Below are 23516 nucleotides of genomic sequence, written 5' to 3' on the forward strand. Positions count from 1 at the left end.
ACAGAAGGATTTAAGCATGCCTACATCCACAGAAGATCTGTGATTAGTTCTCCAATATGTTAAGAACAACCACCCTGCCGAATTCCTTCAAAAACTATGTGCAACTGTACCTAGAAGAATTGATTGTGTTTTGGTAAGTAAAATAAAAATATAGTAAAAGAATAGCTGCACTACAACTACAGGGTTATGTGGAATAAAAAAAAAAAGTCAGTTTTGTAAGTTCAAATCATGTGACCAAGTGCTGCTCTTTGGTTGGCTGAGAATAAACACAGTGCATATCATTTATTACAGACAGCCTTCCTAAATTTAGATTTCTCTCCCTCACAGATTTTCCAAGAATTCAGTGAAACATGGCATCCATGCATTTGATGTTTATCACAATTTAAATGATCTTTTCAGGGTGCAATCACCTATGGGCACAAAAATAGGATTTTAATTAACTACCGGTAAATCCTTTTCTCGTAGTCCGTAGAGGATGCTGGGGCCCACATTAGTACCATGGGGTATAGACGGGTCCCGTGGGAGCCATGGGCACTTTTAAGAGTTTAATAGGGTGGGCTAGCTCCTCCCTCTATGCCCCTCCTACAAGACTCAGTCTAGAAACTGTGCCCGAGGAGACAGACAAACTTCGAGAGAAGGAAATACACAGATACTGGTGAGATTCACACCAGCTCACACATAACAAGGCAAACTAGGCTAACCTGCCTGAACAACTTCAGCAACAGCTGAACAACAGTACTTAGCCAAGTAACAATGCAATACTTAACCAAGTAACAAGGCAGTACTGAACTAAGTAACAACTGCAGGAAAACGAAGCGCTGGGCGGGTGCCCAGCATCCTCTACGGACTACGAGAAACGGATTTACCGGTAAGTAATTAAAATCCTATTTTCTATTACGTCTTAGAGGATGCTGGGGCCCACATTAGTACCATGGGGTATAGATGGGTCCCGTGGGAGCCATGGGCACTTTAAGAGTTTAATAGTGTGGGCTAGCTCCTCCCTCTATGCCCCTCCTACCAGACTCAGTCTAGAAACTGTGCCCAAGGAGACAGACAAACTTCGAGAGTAGGAAATACACAGATAGTGGTGAGATTCACACCAGCTCACACATAATAAGATTTTAAACCTACCGGTAAATCTTTTTCTCCTAGTCCGTAAAGGATGCTGGGGACTATAAAGAACTTTTAGTATGGGTGTGCACTGGCTCCTCCCTCTATGCCCCTCCACCAGACCTCAGTTAGAGAACTGTGCCCAGAGGAGATGGACAATACGAGGAAAGGATTTAGTTAATCTAAGGGCAAGATTCATACCAGCCCACACCAATCATACCATATAACTTGGAATACACGTAACCAGTTAACAGTATGAACAAAGAACAGTATCAGCCAAAAACTGATCTTAACTGTAACATAACCCTTATGTAAGCAACAACTATATACAAGCCTTGCATATTTAGTCCGCACTGGGACGGGCGCCCAGCATCCTCTACGGACTAGGAGAAAAAAATTTACCGGTAGGTTTAAAATCTTATTTTTTCTTACGTCCTAGAGGATGCTGGGGACTCCGTAAGGACCATGGGGTTTATACCAAAGCTCCAAACCGGGCAGGAGAGTGCGGATGACTCTGCAGCACCGATTGAGCAAACGCGAGGTCCTCCTCAGCCAGGGTATCAAACTTGTAGAACTTCGCAAAGGTGTTTGAACCCGACCAAGTAGCTGCTCGGCATAACTGCAAAGCCGAGACGCCTCGGGCAGTCGCCCAAGAAGAGCCCACCTTCCTAGTGGAATGGGCCTTTACCGAATTTGGTAACGGCAATCCAGCCGTAGAATAAGCCTGTTGAATCGTGTTACAGATCCAGCGTGCAATAGTCTGTTTCGAAGCAGGCGCGCCAATCTTGTTGGCTGCATACAGGACAAACAGAGCCTCTGTTTTCCTAATCCTAGCCGTCCTGGCTACATAAATCTTTAATGCCCTGACTACATCCAGGGACCTGGAGTCCTCCAAGTCACTTGTAGCTACAGGCACCACGATAGGTTGGTTCATATGAAATGAAGACACCACCTTAGGCAAAAACTGAGGACGAGTCCTCAATTCCGCTCTATCCTCATGGAAAATCAAGTAGGGGCTCTTGTGAGACAAGGCCGCCAATTCTGACACCCGCCTTGCCGAAGCCAAGGCTAATAACATAACCACCTTCCAGGTGAGAAATTTCAATTCAACCGTTTGAAGGGGTTCAAACCAGTGTGATTTAAGGAACTGTTACGCCACGTTCAGGTCCCATGGTGCCACTGGGGTCACAAAAGGAGGCTGGATGTGCAACACTCCCTTCACAAAAGTCTGGACTTCTGGGAGAGAAGCCAATTCCTTCTGAAAGAATACAGATAGGTTCCATTAAGGTACAGATTTCGACCCTAACTTCAGGCCCATATCCACTCCTGTCTGTAGGAAGTGGAGAAAACGGCCCAGATGGAAATCTTCCGTAGAAGCATTCTTGGTTTCACACCAAGAGACATACTTCCTCCAGATACGGTGATAATGTTTCGCAGTCACCTCCTTCCTAGCTTTTATCAGAGTAGGTATGACCTCCTCCGGAATACCTTTCCCAGCTAGGATCCGGCGTTCAACCGCCATGCCGTCAAACGTAACCGCGGTAAGTCTTGAACACGCAGGGCCCTTGCTGCAACAGGTCCTCCCTGAGAGGAAGAGGCCAAGGATCTTCTGTGAGCATGACCTGAAGATCTGAGTACCAGGCCCTTCAAGGCCAATCTGGAACAATGAGTATTGTCTGTACTCTTTTTTGTCTTATGATCCTCAAAACCTTTGCGATGAGAGGGAGAGGAGAAAACACATAGACCGACTGAAACACCCATGGTGTTACCAGGGCGTCTATTGCTATTGCCTGAGGGTCCCGGGACCTGGCACAATACCTCCGAAGCTTCTTGTTGAGGCGTGACGCCATCATGTCTATTTGAGGAATTCCCCAGAGACCCGTTATCTCTGCAAAGACTTCTTGATGAAGTCCCCACTCTCCTGGATGGAGATCGTGTCTGCTGAGGAAGTCCGCTTCCCAGTTGTCCACTCCCGGAATGAAGACAGCTGACAGATCGTTTACGTGATTTTCCGCCCAGCGAAGAATCCTGGTGGCTTCCGCCATTGCGACTCTGCTCCTTGTCCCGCCTTGGCGGTTCACATGAGCCACGGCTGTGACATTGTCTGATTGAATCAGAACCGGTAGGTCGCGAAGAAGACTCTCCGCTTGTCGAAGGCCGTTGTATATGGCCCTTAATTCCAGCACGTTGATGTGCAGACAAGACTCCTGGCTTGACCATAGTCCCTGAAAATTTCTTCCTTGGGTGACTGCTCCCCATCCTCGGAGGCTCGCGTCCGTGGTTACCAGAACCCAGTCCTGAATCCCGAACTTGCGACCCTCTAGAAGGCGAGCACTTTGCAGCCACCATAGGAGAGACGCCCTGGCCCTGGGGGACAGTGTTATTTTCTGATGTATTAGTAGATGGGACCCGAACCACTTGTCCAGAAGGTCCCACTGAACTGTCCTGGCATGAAACCTGCCGAAGTGAATGGCCTCGTAGGAGGCCACCATTTTTCCCAGACCTCGAGCGCATTGATGAACTGACACTCTTTTTGGCTTTAGCAGGTCTCTGACCATGTTCTGGAGGTCCTGGGCTTTTTCCAATGGGAGAAAAACCTTCTTTTGTTCCGTGTCCAGTATTATGCCTAGGAACGATAGTCGAGTTGTTGGAACCAACTGTGACTTTGGCAGATTGAGAATCCAACCATGCTGCTGGAGCACTCTCAGGGAGAGCGACAAGTTCTTCAACAATTGATCTCTTGATCTCGCCTTTATCAGGAGATCGTCCAAGTATGGGATAATTGTGACTCCCTGCCTGCGCAGGAGCACCATCATTTCCGCCATTACCTTGATGAAAATCCTCGGGGCCGTGGAAAGCCCAAACGGCAACGTCTGAAACTGGTAATGACAATCCTGTACAGCGAATCTCAGGTACTCCTGATGAGAGGGATATATGGGGACATGAAGGTAAGCATCCTTTATGTCTAGCGACACCATAAAATCCCCCCCTTCCAGGCTGGATAATACAGCTCGGAGCGATTCCATCTTGAATTTGAATTTTTTCAAGTACAGGTTTAGAGATTTTAGATTTAAAATGGGTCTGATCGAACCATCCGGCTTCGGGACCACAAACAGGGACGAATAATATCCTTTTCCCTGTTGGACCAGGGTAACCCTGACAATCACTTGCTGTTGACACAGCGTTTGAATTGCAGATAACACTACTTCCCTCTCTGGGGAAGAAGCTGGTAAGGCCGACTTGAAAAACCGGCGCGGGGGCACCTCCTCGAATTCCAGCTTGTAGCCCTGGGAAACAATATCCATCGCCCAAGGATCCACGTCTGACCGAACCCAGACTTGGCTGAAGAGTCGAAGGTGCGCCGCCACCGGTGCGGACTCCCGTAGGGGAGCCCCAGCGTCATGCGGTGGACTTAGTAGAAGCCGGGGAGGACTTCTGCTCCTGGGAACTAGCCGAAGCAGGCGTTCTCTTTCCTCTACCCTTACCTCTGGCAAGGAAAGAGGAGCCCCGTCCTCTTCTGGACTTATGCGACCGAAAGGACTGCATCTGATACTGTGGAGTTTTCTTTTGCTGTTGGGGAACAAAAGGTAAAAAAGGTAGATTTACCCGCTGTAGCTGTGGAAACCAGGTCCGCGAGACCGTCCCCAAACAACACGTCACCCTTGTAAGGTAAAACCTCCATATGCTTTTTTGAGTCCGCATCACCGGTCCATTGTCGGGTCCATAAGGATCGTCTCGCAGAAATAGCCATGGCATTGGCTCTGGAACCCAGCAATCCAATGTCTCTTTGAGCGTCTCTCATATATAAGACCGCGTCCTTAATATGGGCTAAAGTTAACAAAATGGTATCCCTATCTAGGGTATCAAGGTCAGCTGACAGGGTATCTGTCCAAGCTGCAACTGTGCTACATACCCATGCCGACGCAATTGCCGGTCTGAGCAAGGTACCAGTATGTGTATAAATAGACTTTAACGTAGTCTCCTGCCTGCGGTCCGCGGGATCCTTGAGGGCCGCCGTGTCAGGAGACGGCAGCGCCACGTTCTTGGACAGGCGTGTTAAAGCCTTGTCCACGCTGGGAGAGGATTCCCAACATACCCTGTCCTGCGTAGGGAAAGGGTATGTCATAAGAACCTTTTTGTGAATCTGCAGTTTCTTATCTGGAGTTTCCCAAGCTTTTTCAAACAACTCGTTAAGTTCATGAGATGGGGAAAAGGTTACGACTTGCTTCTTTTCCTTAAACATGTGTACCCTCGTGCCGGGAACAGAGGGTTCATCGGTGATATGCAAAACATCCTTTATTGCAATAATCATACACTGAATACTTTTTGTCACCCTAGGGTGCAATCTTGTTTCATCATTGTCGACACTGGAGTCAGAGTCCGTGTCGGTATCCGTGTCTACTATTTGTGACAAGGGACGTTTCTGAGACCCTGAAGGGCCCTGTGAGTCGGACCAATCCGTGGATTGACCCCCTGTAGTCTCCCTGGACTCTGCTTTGTCCAGTCTCTTATGTAAGGATGCTACACTTGCATTTAACATATGCCACATATCCATCCATTCTTGAGTCGGCACCACCGACGGGGACTCACCAATCATCTGCTCCACCTCCTCCTTGGACGAGCCTTCCGCTTCAAACATGCCGACACACACGTACCGACACCCCACACACACCGGGATATAACTATAAGGGGTCAAATCCCCAACCAGGCCCTTTGGAGAGACAGAGAGAGAGTATGCCAGCACACACCCAGCGCCAAACTGACACTGGAATAAACCCAGATAGCGCTTTTATTATATTAATGATTTTCCCACTCACTACGTTAATAATTGTGCCCCCCTCCTCTTTTTCAGCCCTCTGATCCGTGTTCTGCAGGGGAGAGTCCGGGGAGCCAGCGTCTCTGCAGCTTCTGTGGAGAAAATGGCGCTGGTTAGTGCTGAGGGATCAAGCTCCGCCCCCTCCAGCGGCGGGCTTCGGTCCCGCTGTGATTTATAAAAAATGGCGGGGGTTTATTTATTTACTGCCTCCGCAGCCTAATATTGTCTAATATGCCATCCTTGAGGTTTATTGCTGCCCAGGGCGCCCCCCCTGCGCCCTGCACCCATCTGTGCCTGCTCTGTGTGTGTTGTGTGGGAGCAATGGCCTCAGTGAAGATCTGAAGTCTTCTTTCGCCTTGAAGTCTTCTTTTCTTCTAATACTCACCCGGCTTCTTTCTTCCGGCTCTGCGAGGAGGACGGCGGCGCGGCTCCGGGACGAACTGCAGGGTGAGACCTGCGTTCCGACTCCCTCTGTAGCTAATTGTGTCCAGTAGCCTAAGAAGCAGAGCCTATCATTTAAGTAGGTCTGCTTCTCTCTCCTCAATCCCACGATGCAGGGAGCCTGTTGCCAGCAGTGCTCCCTGAAAATAAAAAACCTAACAAAATTCTTTATACAGAGAAACTCAGGAGAGCTCCCTGTAATGCACCCTATCTCCTCTGGGCACAAGATCTAACGGAGGTCTGTAGGAGGGGCATAGAGGGAGGAGCCAGTGCACACCCATACTAAAAGTTCTTTATAGTGCCCATGTCTCCTGCGGAGCCCGTCTATACCCCATGGTCCTTACGGAGTCCCCAGCATCCTCTAGGACGTAAGAGAAAACAAGGCAAACCAGGCTAACCTGCCTGAGCAACTTCAGCAACAGCTGAACAACAGTACTTAACCAAGTAACAAGGCAGTACTGAACTAAGTAACTACTGCAAGAAAACGAAGCGCTGGGCGGGCGCCCAGCATCCTCTACGGACTACGAGAAAAGGATTTACCGGTAGGTAATTAAAATCCTATTTTCTATTACGTCTTAGAGGATGCTGGAGTCCACATTAGTACCATGGGGATGTACCAAAGCTCCCAGTACGAGAGGGAGAGTGCGGAGGCTCCTGCAGAACTGATTGACCAAATTTTACGTCCTCAGAGGCCAAAGTATCGAACTTGCAGAAGTTAGCAAACGTGTTCGAACCTGACCAAGTAGCCGCTCAGAAAAGCTGTAAAGCCGAGACAGCCCGGGCAGCCGCCCAGGAAGAACCCACCTTACGAGTAGAGTTTTGGACACGGCAAACCTGCCATAGAATAAGCATGCTGAATAGTAAACCTGATCCAGCGAGAAATCGTCTGCTTAGAAGCAGGACACCCAATCTTGTTGGGATCATACAGGACAAACAGAGTGTCTGACTTCCTGTGACGCACAGTCCTCTTCACATATATCTTCAAAGCACTCACAACATCCAAGGACTTTGAGGTAATTGAGGAGTCAGTAGCCACTGGCGCCACAATAGGTTGGTTGATATGAAAAGCCGACACAACCTTTGGAAGAAACTGCTGACGCGTCCTGAGCTCATGGTAATGTTTTGACGTTACTCCTTTCCTAGCCTGTATCAGGGTAGGAATATCCTTGTTCAGAATGCCCTTCCGAGCTAAGATCTGGCGTTCAACCTCTATGCCGTCAAACGTAGCCGTGGTAAGTCTTGATAAGCGAACGGCCCCTGTTGCAGAAGGTCATCTCGAAGAGGAAGAGGCCTCAGGTCTTCCAGCAGTAACTCCAGAAGATCCGCGTACCATACTCTTCTTGGCCAGTCCGGAGCAATGAGGATCGCCTGAACTCTTGCTTTCTTTATGAGAGTTTTAGAATTCTTGGGATGAGTGGAAGCGGAGGGAACACTTATACGGACTTGAACACCCATGGAGTTACCAGGGTGTCCACCGCCACTACCTGTGGATCCTGCCACCTGGAACAGTACCTCCGGAGCTTCTTGTTGAGGCGGGAGGCCATCATGTCTATTTGAGGTACACGCCAAAGATTTGTTACCTCCGTGAACACCTACGGATGGAGGACCCACTCTCCCGGATGGAGATCGTGTCCACTGAGGAAGTCCGCTTCCCAGTTTTCCACTCCCGGAATGAAGATTGCTGAAAGTACCACTGCGTGCTTTTCTGCCCAAAGGAGGATCCTTGTTACCTCCGACATTGCAGCCCTGCTCTTCGTTCCGCCCTGTCAGTTTATGTATACCACAGTTACATTGTCCGACTGCACCTGAATGGCTTGATCTTGTAGAAGATGTGCCGCTTGTAGAAGACCGTTGTAAACGGCCCTTAGTTCCAGAATATTTATTGGTAGAATGGATTCCAGACTTGACCACCTTCCTTGGAAGGTTTACCCTTGGGTGACAGCGCCCCAACCTCTGAGACTTGCATCCGTGGTTAGAAGGATCCAGTTCTGAATCCCGAACTTGCGGCCTTCGAGAAGGTGAGGCATTTGTAGCCACCATAGGAGCGAAATCCTGGCTTTCAGCGACAGCCGTATTCTCTGGTGCATGTGCAGGTGAGATCCCGACCACTTGTCCTGGAGATCTAGTTGGAAGGACCGTGCATGAAATCTTCCGTACTGCAGAGCCTCGTAGGAGGCAACCATCTTCCCCAGAAGGCGAATGCACTGATGAACCGATACCCGAGCAGGCTTCAAGACACCCTGGACCATTGTTTGTATCACCAACGCCTTCCGTGTCGAGGATCATCCCCAGGAAAGACAATCTCCTTGTCGGCTCCAAATGTGACTTTGGAAGATTCAGGATCCATCCATGATACCTGAGCAGTCGAGTCGTGAGAGCAATGGACTGAAAAAACCTCTCCCTGGACGATGCCTTTATCAGCTTATCATCCAGATATGGAATTATGTTCACTCCCCGCCTGCGGAGTAGCGCCATCATCTCTGCCATCACCTTGGTGAACACCCTCGGTGCTGTGGAGAGGCCGAATGGCAGTGCCTGGAACTGATAAAGACAGTCCAGCAGTGCAAATCTTAGATAAGCCTGGTGAGGCGGCCAAATTGGAATATGAAGGTACACATCCTTGATATCCAGGGATACCAGGAATTCCACCTCCTCCAGACCTGAGATCACCGCTCTCAGAGACTCCATTTTGAACTTGAATTCCCTCAAATAAGAGTTCAGGTTCAAAATTGGTCTGACCGAACCATCCGGTTTCAGTACCACAAATAGGTTTGAATAGTAACCCTTGCTTTCCAGATGAGGTGGAACCGGAACAATGACATTTGCCCTTTCCAATTTTTGAATGGCTTCCTGTAGGATAGCCCTTTCCGTCAGCAAAGCTGGTAAGCCTAATTTGAAGAATCTGTGAGGTGGGAGCTCTTGAAATTCCAGTCTGTGCCCCTGGGACACAATGGGCCTAATTCAGAGTTGATCGCAGCAGCCAATTTATTAGCAGTTGGTCAAACCCATGTGCACTGCAGGGGTAGGGGGGAGGGGGGGGGGACACAGATGTAACATGTGCAGAGAGAGTTAGATTTGGGTGGGGTATGTTCAAACTGAAATCTAAATTGCAGTGTAAAAATAAAGCAGCCAGTATTTACCCTGCACAGAAACAAAATAACCCACCCAAATCCAACTCTCTCTGCAAATATTATATCTGCCCCCCCTGCAGTGCACATGGTTTTGCCCAATTGCTAACAAACTTGCTGCTGCGATCAACTCAGATTTACCCCCAATATCCTGTACCCAAGGATCCAGGCCGGATGATACCCAGACGTGGCTGAAAAGTCTGAGTCTCGCTCCCACCTACCCGCTCTCCAGGCTGAGAGGTCCACCGTCATGCTGAGGATTTTGAGGAAACAGAGCCAGGCTTCTGTTCCTGGGAACCTGCAGGAGCAGGTTTTCTGGATTTTCCCCGACCACCTCTGAAGAAAGTGGTAGGGATTTTGGACTTCTTAACCTTCGCGGTCTGAAAGGACTGCATTGTAGATGCAGAAAAAGATTTCTTTGGTGTCTGAGTGGCTGAGGGAAGAAAGGTTGACTTGCCCGCAGTTGCCGTGGAGATCCATGCATCCAAAGCTTTCCCAAAGAGAGCCTGACCTGTGAAGGGGAGGTTCTCCACACTTCTCTTGTATTCCGTGTCTGCTGACCATTGACGCAGCCAGAGTCCCCCTGCGTGCCGAGACAGCCATGGAAGATGTCCTTGCAGTCTGATGACCCAGGTCCTTCATGGCCTTCACCATGAAACCTGCAGAATCCTGTATGTGACGTAAAAACATTTCAATGTCATTTCTATCCATAGAATCTAATTCCTCTAGTAATGTGCCTGATCACTTTACTATGGCTTTAGAAATCCATGCACAGGCAATAGTAGGCCTTAACGCCACGCCTGAAGCAGTGTATATGGATTTGAGCGTAGTCTCAATCTTGCGGTCTGCCAGTTCTTTCAAAGCGGTAGACCCAGGGACTGGTAAAACCACCTTTTTAGACAGTCTACTGTCACAACAGGGTGTTTCTGTGGATCTGTTGGACTTTGACCAACCGTAGGAGCAGATGCCCCAGAGTGCTGGAAGCAAGGAGGACGAAGATAATTCCTTCTCATATATTTATTAAAGATAACGGATAAGAATGAGACTAGTAGGAAGACGGAGCCTAAAGAGAGTTCTGGATTGGTAAACAGCCGGAAAGGAAGTCACTGAATGATGCGAGGCCAAGACTGAAGAAGAATGATGAATATCCTTAGTTGGTACAAGACGTGGCTGAAGAATCGTGGTATTGAGTTGTTGAGTGATACGAAGGCGAAGCTGAAGAACTGAGAAGATTGTGTGCCGGATAATATGAAGACGTGGTTGTGGAACTTGCGAAGACTGGTTGCTGGACGGTGCGAGGACGTGAATGAAGAACTGTGAAGATTGGTGACTGGATGATGCAAAGACGTGGAAGAAGGACTGTGAGGACTGGTTGCTGGATGATGCGAAGACGTGGATGAAGGACTGAGAACTGGTTGCTGGATGATGCGAAGATGCAGATGAAGAGCACAGGCTGAACCGCGAGAACCCCTGCGGGAATCCTACTGTATCTGAAGGCACCTGGTGGGAGAGCGGGTGACCGTGCCACGCTCTGGAGACCTGGCGAGAACCTTGCAGCGGGAGATGGTGGGCAATCACTGAGAGCGGAGATAGGACCAAGCAGCTGGAGAAGCACAGATATAATCTGTAGGAGCACAGAGCTAGGGTACCGAGTATCTACAACAAAGCCCTGGCACAGAATGCAAAATTCCCAGCCTATTTATAGGCCACAAGAACATAGGATTGGCTTACACTCACCCATAGACGCTCATTGGTGCACACTTGGTCTCCAACATGGCCGCTCCCATGCCACAGACACACAGGAGTGCTGCAGGCCACTAGATCCCCACACTCCCGGGTCCCTGAAGCCACGTCATGCCCGCCGACGATCGCGCCGCGTACCCCCGCGGGCGCACAGGATCCCAAGCAGCCGCACCGGTAGCGGACGGACCTGGGGACCCGCAGCGGTAAGCAACAGCTACGTGACATCTAGATACAGAAGCTTCTACTATAGAGGGGTTTTCCCACTTTTTCCTATTCTCCTCAGTAAAGAGAAAAGTCACCACAACCCTCTTTGGGATCTGGATTTTTTTTCCCCGGGTTTTCCCAGGATTTTTCAAATAATGCGTTCAATTCCTTAGACGCAGGAAAAGTCAGGGAGGCTTTCTTATTGTCTGTAAAGTAAGCCTCCTCGACCTGCTCAGGTGCTTTGTGAGTAATGTGTAACACATCCCTAATGGCCTCAATCATGAGCTGCACCCCCTTTTTGCAAGGGATGCCTCACCCCCCCGCATATCCCCCTCACCGTCTCCCATATCAGAGTTGGTATCCGTGTCGTCTTGCATCATTTGGGCAAGAGCATACTTCCTTGGGCATATACCAGGGGAGTTTGAGGAGGCTGTGGGAACAGAACCAGACAAAACCTCTACAGATTTTCTCAAAACCTGCGTTTCAGTCTCATTATGAGTTATCCTAGATGAAATCTGGGATATCATTCCCTTAAGTGAAGCCACCCACAACGGTTTGGAATCAGAAGGCTGAGACATGGTATTACATTCCTGAGTACATGGAATGGATTCCTCTGGGGAAGATACATACTGTGCAGCACAAGACACAGAGTCCCTGGACATGGTAATGTGAGAAAATTTACACACACACACACACACACACACACACACACACAGGAAAATGTCAGACACAGTTTCCCCCAAGTACCTTCAGAGAGATACAGAGTTAATGGAGCCAGCACCCACACAGCGCCCCAGTAGGCAGTTATATCATAAAAGCCTGGCGCTGAATGTGCAACATTAATAGACTACACAGTTAAAATTGTGAATAACAACTCTTCCCCCCTGCTATAACCCCCTGGTACCGCACAGGATAGCTGGAGATATGTGGAGGGTCAGCGCTCCCTGTCAGTGTCTCTGTGTGCTGATCTGTAGGGAGAAAATGGCGCTGGTGAGCTGCTGGATCCGCTCTGAGGAGAAGCTCCGCCCCCTGTCATGGCACGTCTTCCCGCACTCTATGATTATACTGGACTGAGGTAAATTACACAGCTGGCAGTAGAACACATTCCCTGATAGCCCAGTGACCAGTTTTAAGGGTGTTGCACTGGCCCAGGGCGCCCCTCACAGCGCCGCACCGTAGTACCGCTGAGCCCTGCACTCCTACCCTGATGACGCCATTCACACCGGCTCCCCGCTTGTCGGGTCGCCGGTAATCTACTCACCACCGACGTCTTCTGGCTCTGTTAGGGGGTGGCGGCATGCTGCGGGAGTGAGCAGTCGCCTCGGGGGCTAGCGATCATCACCCTCAGGAGCTCAGTGTCTTGTCAGCGGAGATAGTGGCCATTAACCTCAGGGGGTTGGACACTACTCCCCCCTAAGTCCATTAAAGCAGGGAGGCTGTTGCCAGCAGCCTCCCTGTGCCTAACTCTATTTAAAATAATAAAACTAGAAAAACTCCTATGGAGCTCCCCTAGCTGTGACCGGCTCCTCCGGGCACATTTTCTAAACCGAGTCTGGTAGGAAGGGCATAAGGGAGGAACCAGCCCACACTATTAAACTCTTAAAGTGCCCATGGCTCCCAAGAGACCAACCTATACCCCATGGTACTAATGTGGACCCCAGCATCTTCTAGGACGTAAGAGAATTCCCAGAATCCTTCGCTTCTCCAGTGATGTCACTGTTACATATCCATTATCCTTTAACCCTGCAGTTCTTGTTTTAGGCCTAGAAATAACAGTGATGTCACTGACTTTCCTAGAATCCTTCACCTCCCCAGTCAGGTCCCTGCGTTAGTAATAGAGATAAGAGTGATATCATTGTGACACACTTAGACCCCCTCACCTCCCTAGTCAGGTCCCTGTGTTAGTAACAGAAATAAGAGTGATGTCACTGTGACACTCCCAGACGCCCTCACCTCCCCAGTCATGTATCTGTGTTAGTAATACCACTTTTAGACTAATATCGCGGGTCGCAGCCGGGAGCCTGACACGGGTGCTACCCGGCGGCGACCCGCATCATCCCCCTTTCCCACCGCAGTTACCAGTCCGGCATATTGCCGGGTTGGTGACACTGCCTGTGACGTGGCGCATGGAGATCACATGATGTCCAAGCACCGCCCGTACATTCACTGTAAACAGGAAAACGGGTCGATGCGATCTAGCTACCGTTTACACTGCACATTTTGCCGGGTTGAATAAGTTTTCAACCCTGCAAACTTCCTGAGTTGGAATGCCGGATCACTCGACCCGGATTATTCCAACTCGGTCCTTTTACACCGAGCAGCAACACGGGTTATGCACGCATGCTGGCGGTGTAAAAGGGGTATAATAGAGATAAGAGTGACATCACTGTGACACTCCCAGACTCCCCCATCTCCCCAGTCAGGTCCCTGTGTTAGTAATAGAGAAAAGAGTGATGTCACTGTGACACTCCCACACTCCCTCACCTCTCCTGTCAGCAGGTAGATGATTTCCAGGGTGAGGTTTAGTATCCTCTCAGTTATGTGACTCCTGTCCTTGTCCATGCTCATTGACACCGTGATGATGTAGACTGGACTTTTCTGTCCAAAAGACAGCTTTCACCCCCACATTACCTCACAGCTCAATCTACAAATAAAGAATAAACAATAAATGTAAAATAAAACTTAATTTGAAGTGAAACCTCGTCACACCCAGATGTAAACTAGAAATTGTTGGCTCCTATCTGGCTATAGAACTTTATATAGTGTCTGTAGGGGTTTTGCTAGTCTGCTGTAAGAGCTCACCAACTATTGAACTTCACTACAATACACTGCATAATAATCCTTACATAATACAACAGCGTGGAGGAGTGGCATAGCAGCAAGTAGTGTTCATTATACCACCCTGCACCTAACACAACCCATGCAGTTCCTCTTTCCTGCCTGGGGTGTCTCTCTCTCGCTCTGCTCTGGTGCTTCTAGCACACTCTGGTTTGTATCTCAGCACTAAGATACAGGCCAAAGTGTGCTAGAAGCACCAGAGCAGAGAGCGACACCCCAGGCAGGAAATAGGAACTGCACAGTTTGTGACAGGTGCAGGGGGTTAGAATAAACACTAAGCAAGTCACTGGTGTGGGATAAAGTTACAGGTAATAATACAATATATCTATAGGACAGGACTAGTAGGCGATGTTGGGTGACGCAGGGTGTGGGATAAAGTTACAGATAATAATACATATAGGACTAGTAGGTGACACTGGGTGTGGGATAAAATGACAGGTAATATAAAATATATCTATAGGACAGGACTAGTAGGTGATGTTGGGTGACGCAGGGTGTGGGATAAAGTTACAGATAATAATACATATAGGACTAGTAGGTGACACTGGGTGTGGGATAAAATGACAGGTAATATAAAATATATCTATAGGACAGGACTAGTAGGTGATGTTGGGTGACGCAGGGTGTGGGATAAAGTTACAGATAATAATACGTATAGCATGCCTCCCAACATGACCCTCTCCAGGAGGGACACAATGCTCTGCTTCTGGCTTCCCTCTTAATCTATGATTGCCGTCACCTGTGTTGAACAGGTTAATGGATAAGAAAGGTGTTTCAGCACAGGTGCTGGCAATCATAAATTAAGAGGGAAGTTCAGTAGAGCATTCTGTTCCTCCTGCAGAGGGTCATGTTGGGAGGTATGGTATAGGACTAATAGGTGACGCTGGGTGTGGGATAAAATGACAGGTAATATACAATATATCTATAGGACAGGACTAGTAGGTGATGTTGGGTGACGCAGGGTGTGGGATAAATTTACAGATAATAAAACATTTTGACGCTGGGCGTGGGATAAAGTTACAGATAATACATTATATCTATAGAACAGGACTAGTAGGTGACACCGAGTGTCACGGGGTTTGGGATAAAGTTACAGGTATACAATATATAGGACCGGACTAGTTGAATCTATTCACCCTTCGTTGAAATGTCCCGGACGTGACAACGGGTTAGGGCGGAAATTCTCTTTTGCCCTTACAGCATTTCTATCTCTCCTCTTTGCCTTTTGTTCCTGATTTCTGACCCGGAACCATTTGTGCGTTCCACAGACTTACCGATTGAGACTCATAGAAAGAACGCACAACCAGGAAGTCAGGTGGAACGCCCAACCAGGAAGTCAAGTGAAACGCACAACCAGAAAGTCAGGTGAAACGCACAATTATACTATAATCACAGCCAGGTGGAACGCATAGTAACCCGGATTACACTTGTGTTAGGGCACCATGTTTGTTTTCAGTTCCGGGACTCTGTGCATCAAAGAGAGCAGACTCTGGTTTGGTATGATTCGTAATACATTAATTGCAATTTACACCCTAATAGTCTAATTATATAAATGTGATCTCTACAAGATTGTGTGCCCGCTAGACACAGTGGGAAAGTTATTTCAATTACTCTATGTAGGTGGGTGTGGTGATGTTTTGGTCTTACTGATAGCCTTCATTTATATATGTAGCTGGTTATTTTGTCAGTGACACACACTCTTGAGCTAGATACTTTCAGTCACATTTTTTTTCTTCACATATACATTGGAGCCGGTTATTTTCCTCTGGGTCATATTGTATTCACATCTCACACATAATACACATTGCATACCTCCCAACATGACCCTCTCCAGGAGGGACAGAATGCTCTGCTCCTGGACTTCCCTCTTGCTGTATGATTGCCATCACCTGTGCTGAAACACCTTTCTTATCCATTAACCTGTTCAACACAGGTGCCGGCAATTATACATTAAGAGAAAAGTCCAGAAGCAGAGCATTGTGTCCCTCCTGGAGAGGGTCATGTTGGGAGGTATGACATTGTATCCTGTTATTAGCCTCTCAGTCACACTCTATTCACATACTGCATAATACACATTGTAGTCTTATAATAGCCTCTCAGTCACACACTATTTACGTATTACACATTGTAGTCTAATATTAGCCTCTCAGTCACACACTTCACATATAATACACATTGTAGCCTAATAATAGCTTCTCAGTCACACACTATCCACCTATAATACACATTGTAGTATTAGCCTCTCAGTCACACACTATTCACATATAATATACATTGTAGCCTAATATTTTCCTCTCGGTCACACGCTATTCACATATAATACAAACTGTAGCCTAATATTAGCCTTGCAGTCACACGCTATTCACATATAATACACGTTGAAGCCTAATAATAGCCTTTCAGTCACGCACTATTCACATATAATACACATTGTAGCCTGTTATTAGCCTCTCGGTCACATACTATTCACATATAATACACATTGTAGCCCAATAAGTCACACACTATTCACATTTCTCTGACGTCCTAAGTGGATGCTGGGACTCCGTAAGGACCATGGGGAATAGCGGCTCCGCAGGAGACTGGGCACAACTAAAAAAAAGCTTTAGACTACTGGTGTGCACTGGCTCCTCCCACTATGACCCTCCTCCAGACTTCAGTTAGAATCTTGTGCCCGGCTGAGCTGGATGCACACTAGGGGCTCTCCTGAGCTCCTAGAAAGAAAGTATATTTAGGTTTTTTATTTTACAGTGAGATCTGCTGGCAACAGACTCACTGCAGCGAGGGACTAAGGGGAGAAGAAGCGAACCTACCTGACTGGAGGTAGCTTGGGCTTCTTAGGCTACTGGACACCATTAGCTCCAGAGGGATCGAACACAGGACCCGACCTCGATCGTTCGGTCCCGGAGCCGCGCCGCCGGCCCCCTTACAGAGCCAGAAGCAAGAAGTGTTCCGGAAAATCGGCGGCAGAAGACTTCCGTCTTCAACAAGGTAGCGCACAGCACTGCAGCTGTGCGCCATTGCTCCTCATGCACACCTCACACTCCGGTCACTGATGGGTGCAGGGCGCTGGGGGGGGGGGCGCCCTGAGGGCAATATAATACACCTTGGCTGGCAAATCTACACCATATATAGTCAGGAAGGCTATATAGGTGTAAAAATACCCCTGCCAGAATTCCAGAAAAAGCGGGAGAAGTCTGCCGGAAAAGGGGCGGGGCTATCTCCCTCAGCACACTGGCGCCATTTTTCCCTCACAGCTCCGCTGGAAGGACGCTCCCTGGCTCTCCCCTGCAGTGTCAAGCTACATAAGGGTAAAGGCGCAGTATATATAATATAAGCAGCTATAAGGGAAAAAACACTCATTTATAGTGGGATCCCTGTGTTATATAGCGCTCTGGTGTGTGCTGGCATACTCTCTCTCTGTCTCCCCAAAGGGCTTTGTGGGGTCCTGTCCTCTGTCAGAGAGCATTCCCTGTGTGTATGCGGTGTGTCGGTACGGCTGTGTCGACATGTTTGATGAGGAGGCTTATGTGGAGGCGGAGCAGATGCATATAAATGTGATGTCACCCCCTGCGGGGCCGACACCTGAGTGGATGGTTATGTGGAAGGAACTACGTGACAGTGTCGACTCCTTACATAAAAGGTTTGACGACATACCAAATATGGGACAGCCGGCTTCTCAGCCTGTGCCTGCCCAGGCGTCTCAAAAGCCATCAGGGGCTCTAAAACGCCCGCTACCTCAGATGGCAGACACAGATGTCGACACGGATACTGACTCCAGTGTCGACGACGATGAGACTAATGTAACTTCCAATAGGGCCACACGTTACATGATTGAGGCAATGAAAACTGTGTTGCACATTTCTGATGTTACCCCCGGTACCACAAAAAAGGGTATTATGTTTGGAGAGAAAAAACTACCAGTAGTTTTGAGGAATTAAATGAAGTGTGTGAAGAAGCGTGGGCTTCCCCCGATAAGAAACTGGTAATTTCTAAAAGGTTTCTAATGACGTACCCTTTCCCGCCAGAGGATAGGTGATGTTGGGAAACATCCCCTAGGGTGGATAAAGCGCTCACACGCTTGTCAAAGAAGGTGGCACTACCGTCTCCGGATACGGCCGCCCTAAAGGAACCTGCTGATAGAAAGCAGGAGGCTATCCTGAAGTCTGTATATACACACACAGGTATTATACTGAGACCAGCTATTGCTTCAGCATGGATGTGCAGTGCTGCAGCTGCGTGGTCAGATTCCCTGTCGGAAAATATTGATACCCTAGACAGGGACACTATATTGCTAACCATAGAGCATATTAAATACGCAGTCTTATACATGAGAGATGCACAGAGGGATATTTGCCGGCTGGCATCTAAAATAAGTGCAATGTCCATTTCTGCCAGGAGAGGATTATGGACTCGGCAGTGGACAGGTGATGCAGACTCAAAAAGGCACATGGAAGTTTTGCCTTATAAAGGTGAGGAGTTGTTCGGGGATGGTCTCTCGGACCTCGTTTCCACAGCAACTGCTGGGAAGTCTGCATTTTTACCCCATGTTCCCTCACAGCCAAAGAAAGCACCGTATTATCAGGTACAGTCCTTTCGGCTCCATAAGGGCAAGCGGGTTAAAGGCGCGTCCTTTCTGCCCAGAGGCAGAGGTAGAGGGAAAAAGCTACAGCATACAGCCAGTTCCCAGGAGCAAAAGTCCTCCCCCGCTTCCTCTAAGTCCACAGCATGACGCTGGGGCTCCACAGGCGGAGCCAGGTACGGTGGGGGCCCGTCTCAAAAATTTCAGCGATCAGTGGGCTCGCTCACGGGTGGATCCCTGGATCTTTCAAGTAGTATCTCAGGGGTACAAGCTGGAATTCGAGACGTCTCCCCCCCCCCCGCCGTTTCCTCAAATCTGCCTTGCCAACAACTCCCTCAGGCAGGAAGGCAGTGATAGAGGCAATTCACAAGCTGTATTCCCAGCAGGTGATAGTAAAGGTGCCCCTACTTCAACAAGGACGGGGTTACTATTCCACAATGTTTGTGGTACCGAAACCGGACGGTTCGGTCAGACCCATTTTAAATTTGAAATCCTTGAACACATATATAAAAAAATTCTAGTTCAAGATGGAATCGCTCAGGGCGGTTATTGCAAGCCTGGACGAGGGGGATTACATGGTATCACTGGACATCAAGGATGCTTACCTGCATGTCCCCATTTACCATCCTCACCAGGAGTACCTCAGATTTGTGGTACAGGATTGTCATTACCAATTCCAGACGTTGCCGTTCGGTCTGTCCACGGCTCCGAGGGTCTTTACCAAGGTAATGGGCGAAATGATGATACTCCTTCGAAAGAAGGTAGTTTTAATTATCCCGTACTTGGACGATCTCCTGATAAAGGCGAGGTCCAGGGAGCAGTTGTTGGTCGGGGTAGCACTATCTCGGGAGGTGCTACAACAGCACGGCTGGATTCTAAATATTCCAAAGTCACAGCTGGTCCCTACGACACGTCTACTGTTCCTGGGGATGGTTCGGGACACAGAACAGAAAAAAGTGTTTCTCCCGGAGGAGAAGGCCAAGGAGCTGTCATCTCTAGTCAGAGGCCTCCTAAAACCAAAACAGGTGTCGGTGCATCACTGCACGCGGATCCTGGCAAAGATGGTAGCTTCCTACGAAGCAATTCCATTCGGCAGGTTCCATGCAAGAACCTTTCAGTGGGACCTGTTGGACAAGTGGTCCGGATCGCATCTTCAGATGCATCGGCGGATAACCCTGTCTCCAAGGACCAGGGTGTCTCTGCTGTGGTGGCTGCAGAGTGCTCATCTTCAAGAGGGTCGCAGGTTCGGCATACAGGACTGGGTCCTGGTGACCACGGATGCCAGCCTTCGAGGCTGGGGGGCAGTCACACAGGGAAGAAACTTCCAAGGACTATGGTCAAGTCAGGAGACTTCCCTACACATAAATATTCTGGAACTGAGGGCCATTTACAATGCACTAAGTCAGGCAAAACCCCTGCTTCAAAACCAGCCGGTACTGATCCAGTCAGACAACATCACGGCGGTCGCCCATGTAAACCGACAGGGCGGCAGGAGAAGCAGGACGGCGATGGCAGAAGCCACAAGGATTCTCCGATGGGCGGAAAATCACATGTTAGCACTGTCAGCAGTGTTCATTCCGGGAGTGGACAACTGGGAAGCAGACTTCCTCAGCAGGCACGACCTCCACCCGGGAGAGTGGGGACTTCATCCAGAAGTCTTCCAACTGATTGTAAACCGTTGGGAAAGGCCACAGGTGGACATGATGGCGTCCCGCCTAAACAAAAAGCTAGAAAGATATTGCGCCAGGTCAAGGGACCCGCAGGCGATAGCTGTGGACGCTCTAGTGACACCGTGGGTGTACCGGTCGGTTTATGTGTTCCCTCCTCTTCCTCTCATACCAAAGGTACTGAGGATAATAAGGAGGAGTAAGAACTATACTCATTGTTCCGGATTGGCCAAGAAGAGCTTGGTACCCGGAACTTCAAGAAATGATCTCAGAGGACCCATGGCCTCTGCCGCTCAGACAGGACCTGCTGCAGCAGGGGCCCTGTCTGTTCCAAGACTTACCGCGGCTGCGTTTGACGGCATGGCGGTTGAACACCGGATCCTGAAGGAAAAGGGCATTCCGGAGGAAGTCATTCCTACGCTGATTAAAGCTAGGAAAGAAGTAACCGCAAACCATTATCCCCGCATATGGCGAAAATATGTTGCGTGGTGTGAGGCCAGGAAGGCCCCAACGGAGGAATTTCCGCTGGGCCGTTTCCTGCACTTCCTACAGTCAGGGGTGACTATGGGCCTATTAAGGTCCAGATTTCGGCTCTATCGATTTTCTTCCAGAGAGAACTGGCTTCACTACCTGAAGTTCAAACTTTTGTTAAGGGAGTGCTGCATATTCAGCCCCCTTTTGTGCCTCCAGTGGCACCTTGGGATCTCAACGTGGTGTTGGATTTCCTAAAGTCACATTGGTTTGAGCCACTTAAAACCGTGGAATTGAAGTATCTAACGTGGAAAGTGGTCATGTTGTTGGCCTTGGCTTCAGCCAGGCGTGTATCAGAATTGGCGGCTTTGTCATGTAAAAGTCCTTATCTGATTTTCCATATGGATAGGGCAGAATTGAGTACTCGTCCCCAATTTCTCCCTAAGGTGGTATCAGCCTTTCATCTGAACCAACCTATCGTGGTGCCTGCGGCTACTAAAGACTTGGAGGCTTCCAAGTTGTTGGACGTAGTCAGGGCCCTGAAAATGTATGTTTCCAGGACAGCTGGAGTCAAAAAGACTGACTCGCTATTTATCTTGTAAGCGCCCAACAAGTTGGGTGCACCTGCTTCAAAGCAGACTATTGCTCGCTGGATCTGTAGTACGATTCAACTTGCACATTCTGTGGCTGGACTGCCGCATCCTAAATCAGTGAAAGCCCATTCCACGAGGAAGGTGGGCTCTTCTTGGGCGGCTGCCCGAGGGGTCTCGGCTCTACAACTTTGCCGAGCAGCTACTTGGTCGGGGTCAAACACATTTGCTAAATTCTACAAGTTTGACACCCTGGCTGAGGAGGACCTAGAGTTTGCCCATTCGGTGCTGCAGAGTCATCCGCACTCTCCCGCCCGTTTGGGAGCTTTGGTATAATCCCCATGGTCCTTACGGAGTCCCAGCATCCACTTAGGACGTCAGAGAAAATAAGAATTTACTCACCGGTAATTCTATTTCTCGTAGTCCGTAGTGGATGCTGGGTGCCCATCCCAAGTGCGGATTGTCTGCAATACTTGTATATAGTTATTGTTTAACTAAAGGGTTATTGTTGAGCCATCTGTTGAGAGGCTCAGTTGTTATCATACTGTTAACTGGGTATTGTATCACGAGTTATACGGTGTGATTGGTGTGGCTGGTATGAGTCTTACCCGGGATTCAAAATCCTTCCTTATTGTGTCAGCTCTTCCGGGCACAGTATCCTGTCTGGAGGAGGGTCATAGTGGGAGGAGCCAGTGCACACCAGTAGTCTAAAGCTTTTTTTTAGTTGTGCCCAGTCTCCTGCGGAGCCGCTATTCCCCATGGTCCTTACGGAGTCCCAGCATCCACTACGGACTACGAGAAATAGAATTACCGGTGAGTAAATTCTTATTATTGTTATGCACACCAGTGCCAGCAGGAATGTACTGGTGTCTGAACGGTGAGGGATGCAAAACAAATGAACTCACAGACAGACTGGGGAATATGACATTACATACACAGAAGGTGATAGGGTAACAAAATAAACACAAAGTGAACAGAGAAGCCCAAAGGCTAAGAAACTGGGTGTCTCCCTAATATTAGGAATGCTCAGATGGAAAGAAGCAAGATGTAGTGATTTAATACGTAGAGAACCCGAAATGCTGTTGCTAAGGGCAACAGCAAAACTCTAAAGGGTTACCAACGGGTGTGGCAGTAAACTCCTTGGTCAGAGATGGAATAATAGACACAAGGAGAGTCTCCACAATCCTAGTCCTCACTTGCAGTGCACTGGTTCAGCTTACTGCCACTAAACTGACACCTGAACACCTTGCACAGTGAGAAAGGATTTTGTCAGGCAAGTCTGAGAATACAGCCGCAAACTTGCTAGGTTCACAGAGTAGCAAAAGAACCCCAGCAGGTTAAACGACTGACTCCAGTCTTACTGCTAGGTCTGGATTGGCAGAGTGTAATACCAAATCCCAAGGCCTATTTGCAGTAAGCAACAAACAAATACAAAGTTTACACAGTACTAGCTAGCTTTCAGGAACTGACTAACCAACAAAGATTCAGCAGCATCTGCCTAACCTGAGAAGAGGGTTTATATAGCAGGTGCTGTCCACGCCCCACTCAGACCTCACAGACTGTGAGCACAAAAACCAGCACCGGATCCCCTGCCGTGCACAGAGCCTGTAACCACTGCACAGCAAAAGACCCGAACCGGAGTATCAGCTACGCTCAGGTTACTCCGCTAGCACTTGTCTCCCGGTTGCCATGACGACGTGGCAGCACAGAGCAGGAGACCCTAACAGTACCCCCCCCCTCTGACGAGGGGTCAAAGAACCCCTACCACCGGGTTTATCGGGGAACTGCGAGAGGAAAGAGCATAACAGTCTGGGGGCATGAAGATCACAACTGCGCACCCACGACCGCTCCTCCGGGCCATACCCCTTCCAGTGCACCAAAAATGACAGCCGACCCCGAACCATCTTGGAGTCAAGAATCCTTTCA

General features: G+C 48.9%; 1 protein-coding gene and 1 pseudogene across 2 annotated transcripts in view; one reads left to right on the forward strand and one right to left on the reverse strand.

The window, feature by feature from the left end:
* The window catches only part of LOC135057208 (zinc finger protein 27-like), a 145708-nt pseudogene extending 130184 nt beyond the window's left edge, over positions 1-15524 (reverse strand).
* LOC135054876 (oocyte zinc finger protein XlCOF7.1-like) overlaps positions 15075-23516 on the forward strand; it is a 30441-nt gene continuing 21999 nt past the window's right edge. The window contains exons 1-2 of one of the 2 annotated variants that reach the window (XM_063958297.1): positions 15075-15137; positions 15549-15645. In XM_063958297.1, coding sequence (XP_063814367.1) covers positions 15128-15137; positions 15549-15645 — 107 coding nt within the window. In that variant the 5' untranslated portion in view covers positions 15075-15127. Of the gene's footprint in view, positions 15138-15548; positions 15646-15710; positions 15778-23516 lie in introns of those variants that run through there. The other variant, XM_063958298.1, reaches the window with a different exon arrangement.

The sequence above is a fragment of the Pseudophryne corroboree genome, chromosome 3 (genome assembly GCF_028390025.1).
Source record: "Pseudophryne corroboree isolate aPseCor3 chromosome 3, aPseCor3.hap2, whole genome shotgun sequence".
Lineage (NCBI taxonomy): Eukaryota > Metazoa > Chordata > Amphibia > Anura > Myobatrachidae > Pseudophryne > Pseudophryne corroboree.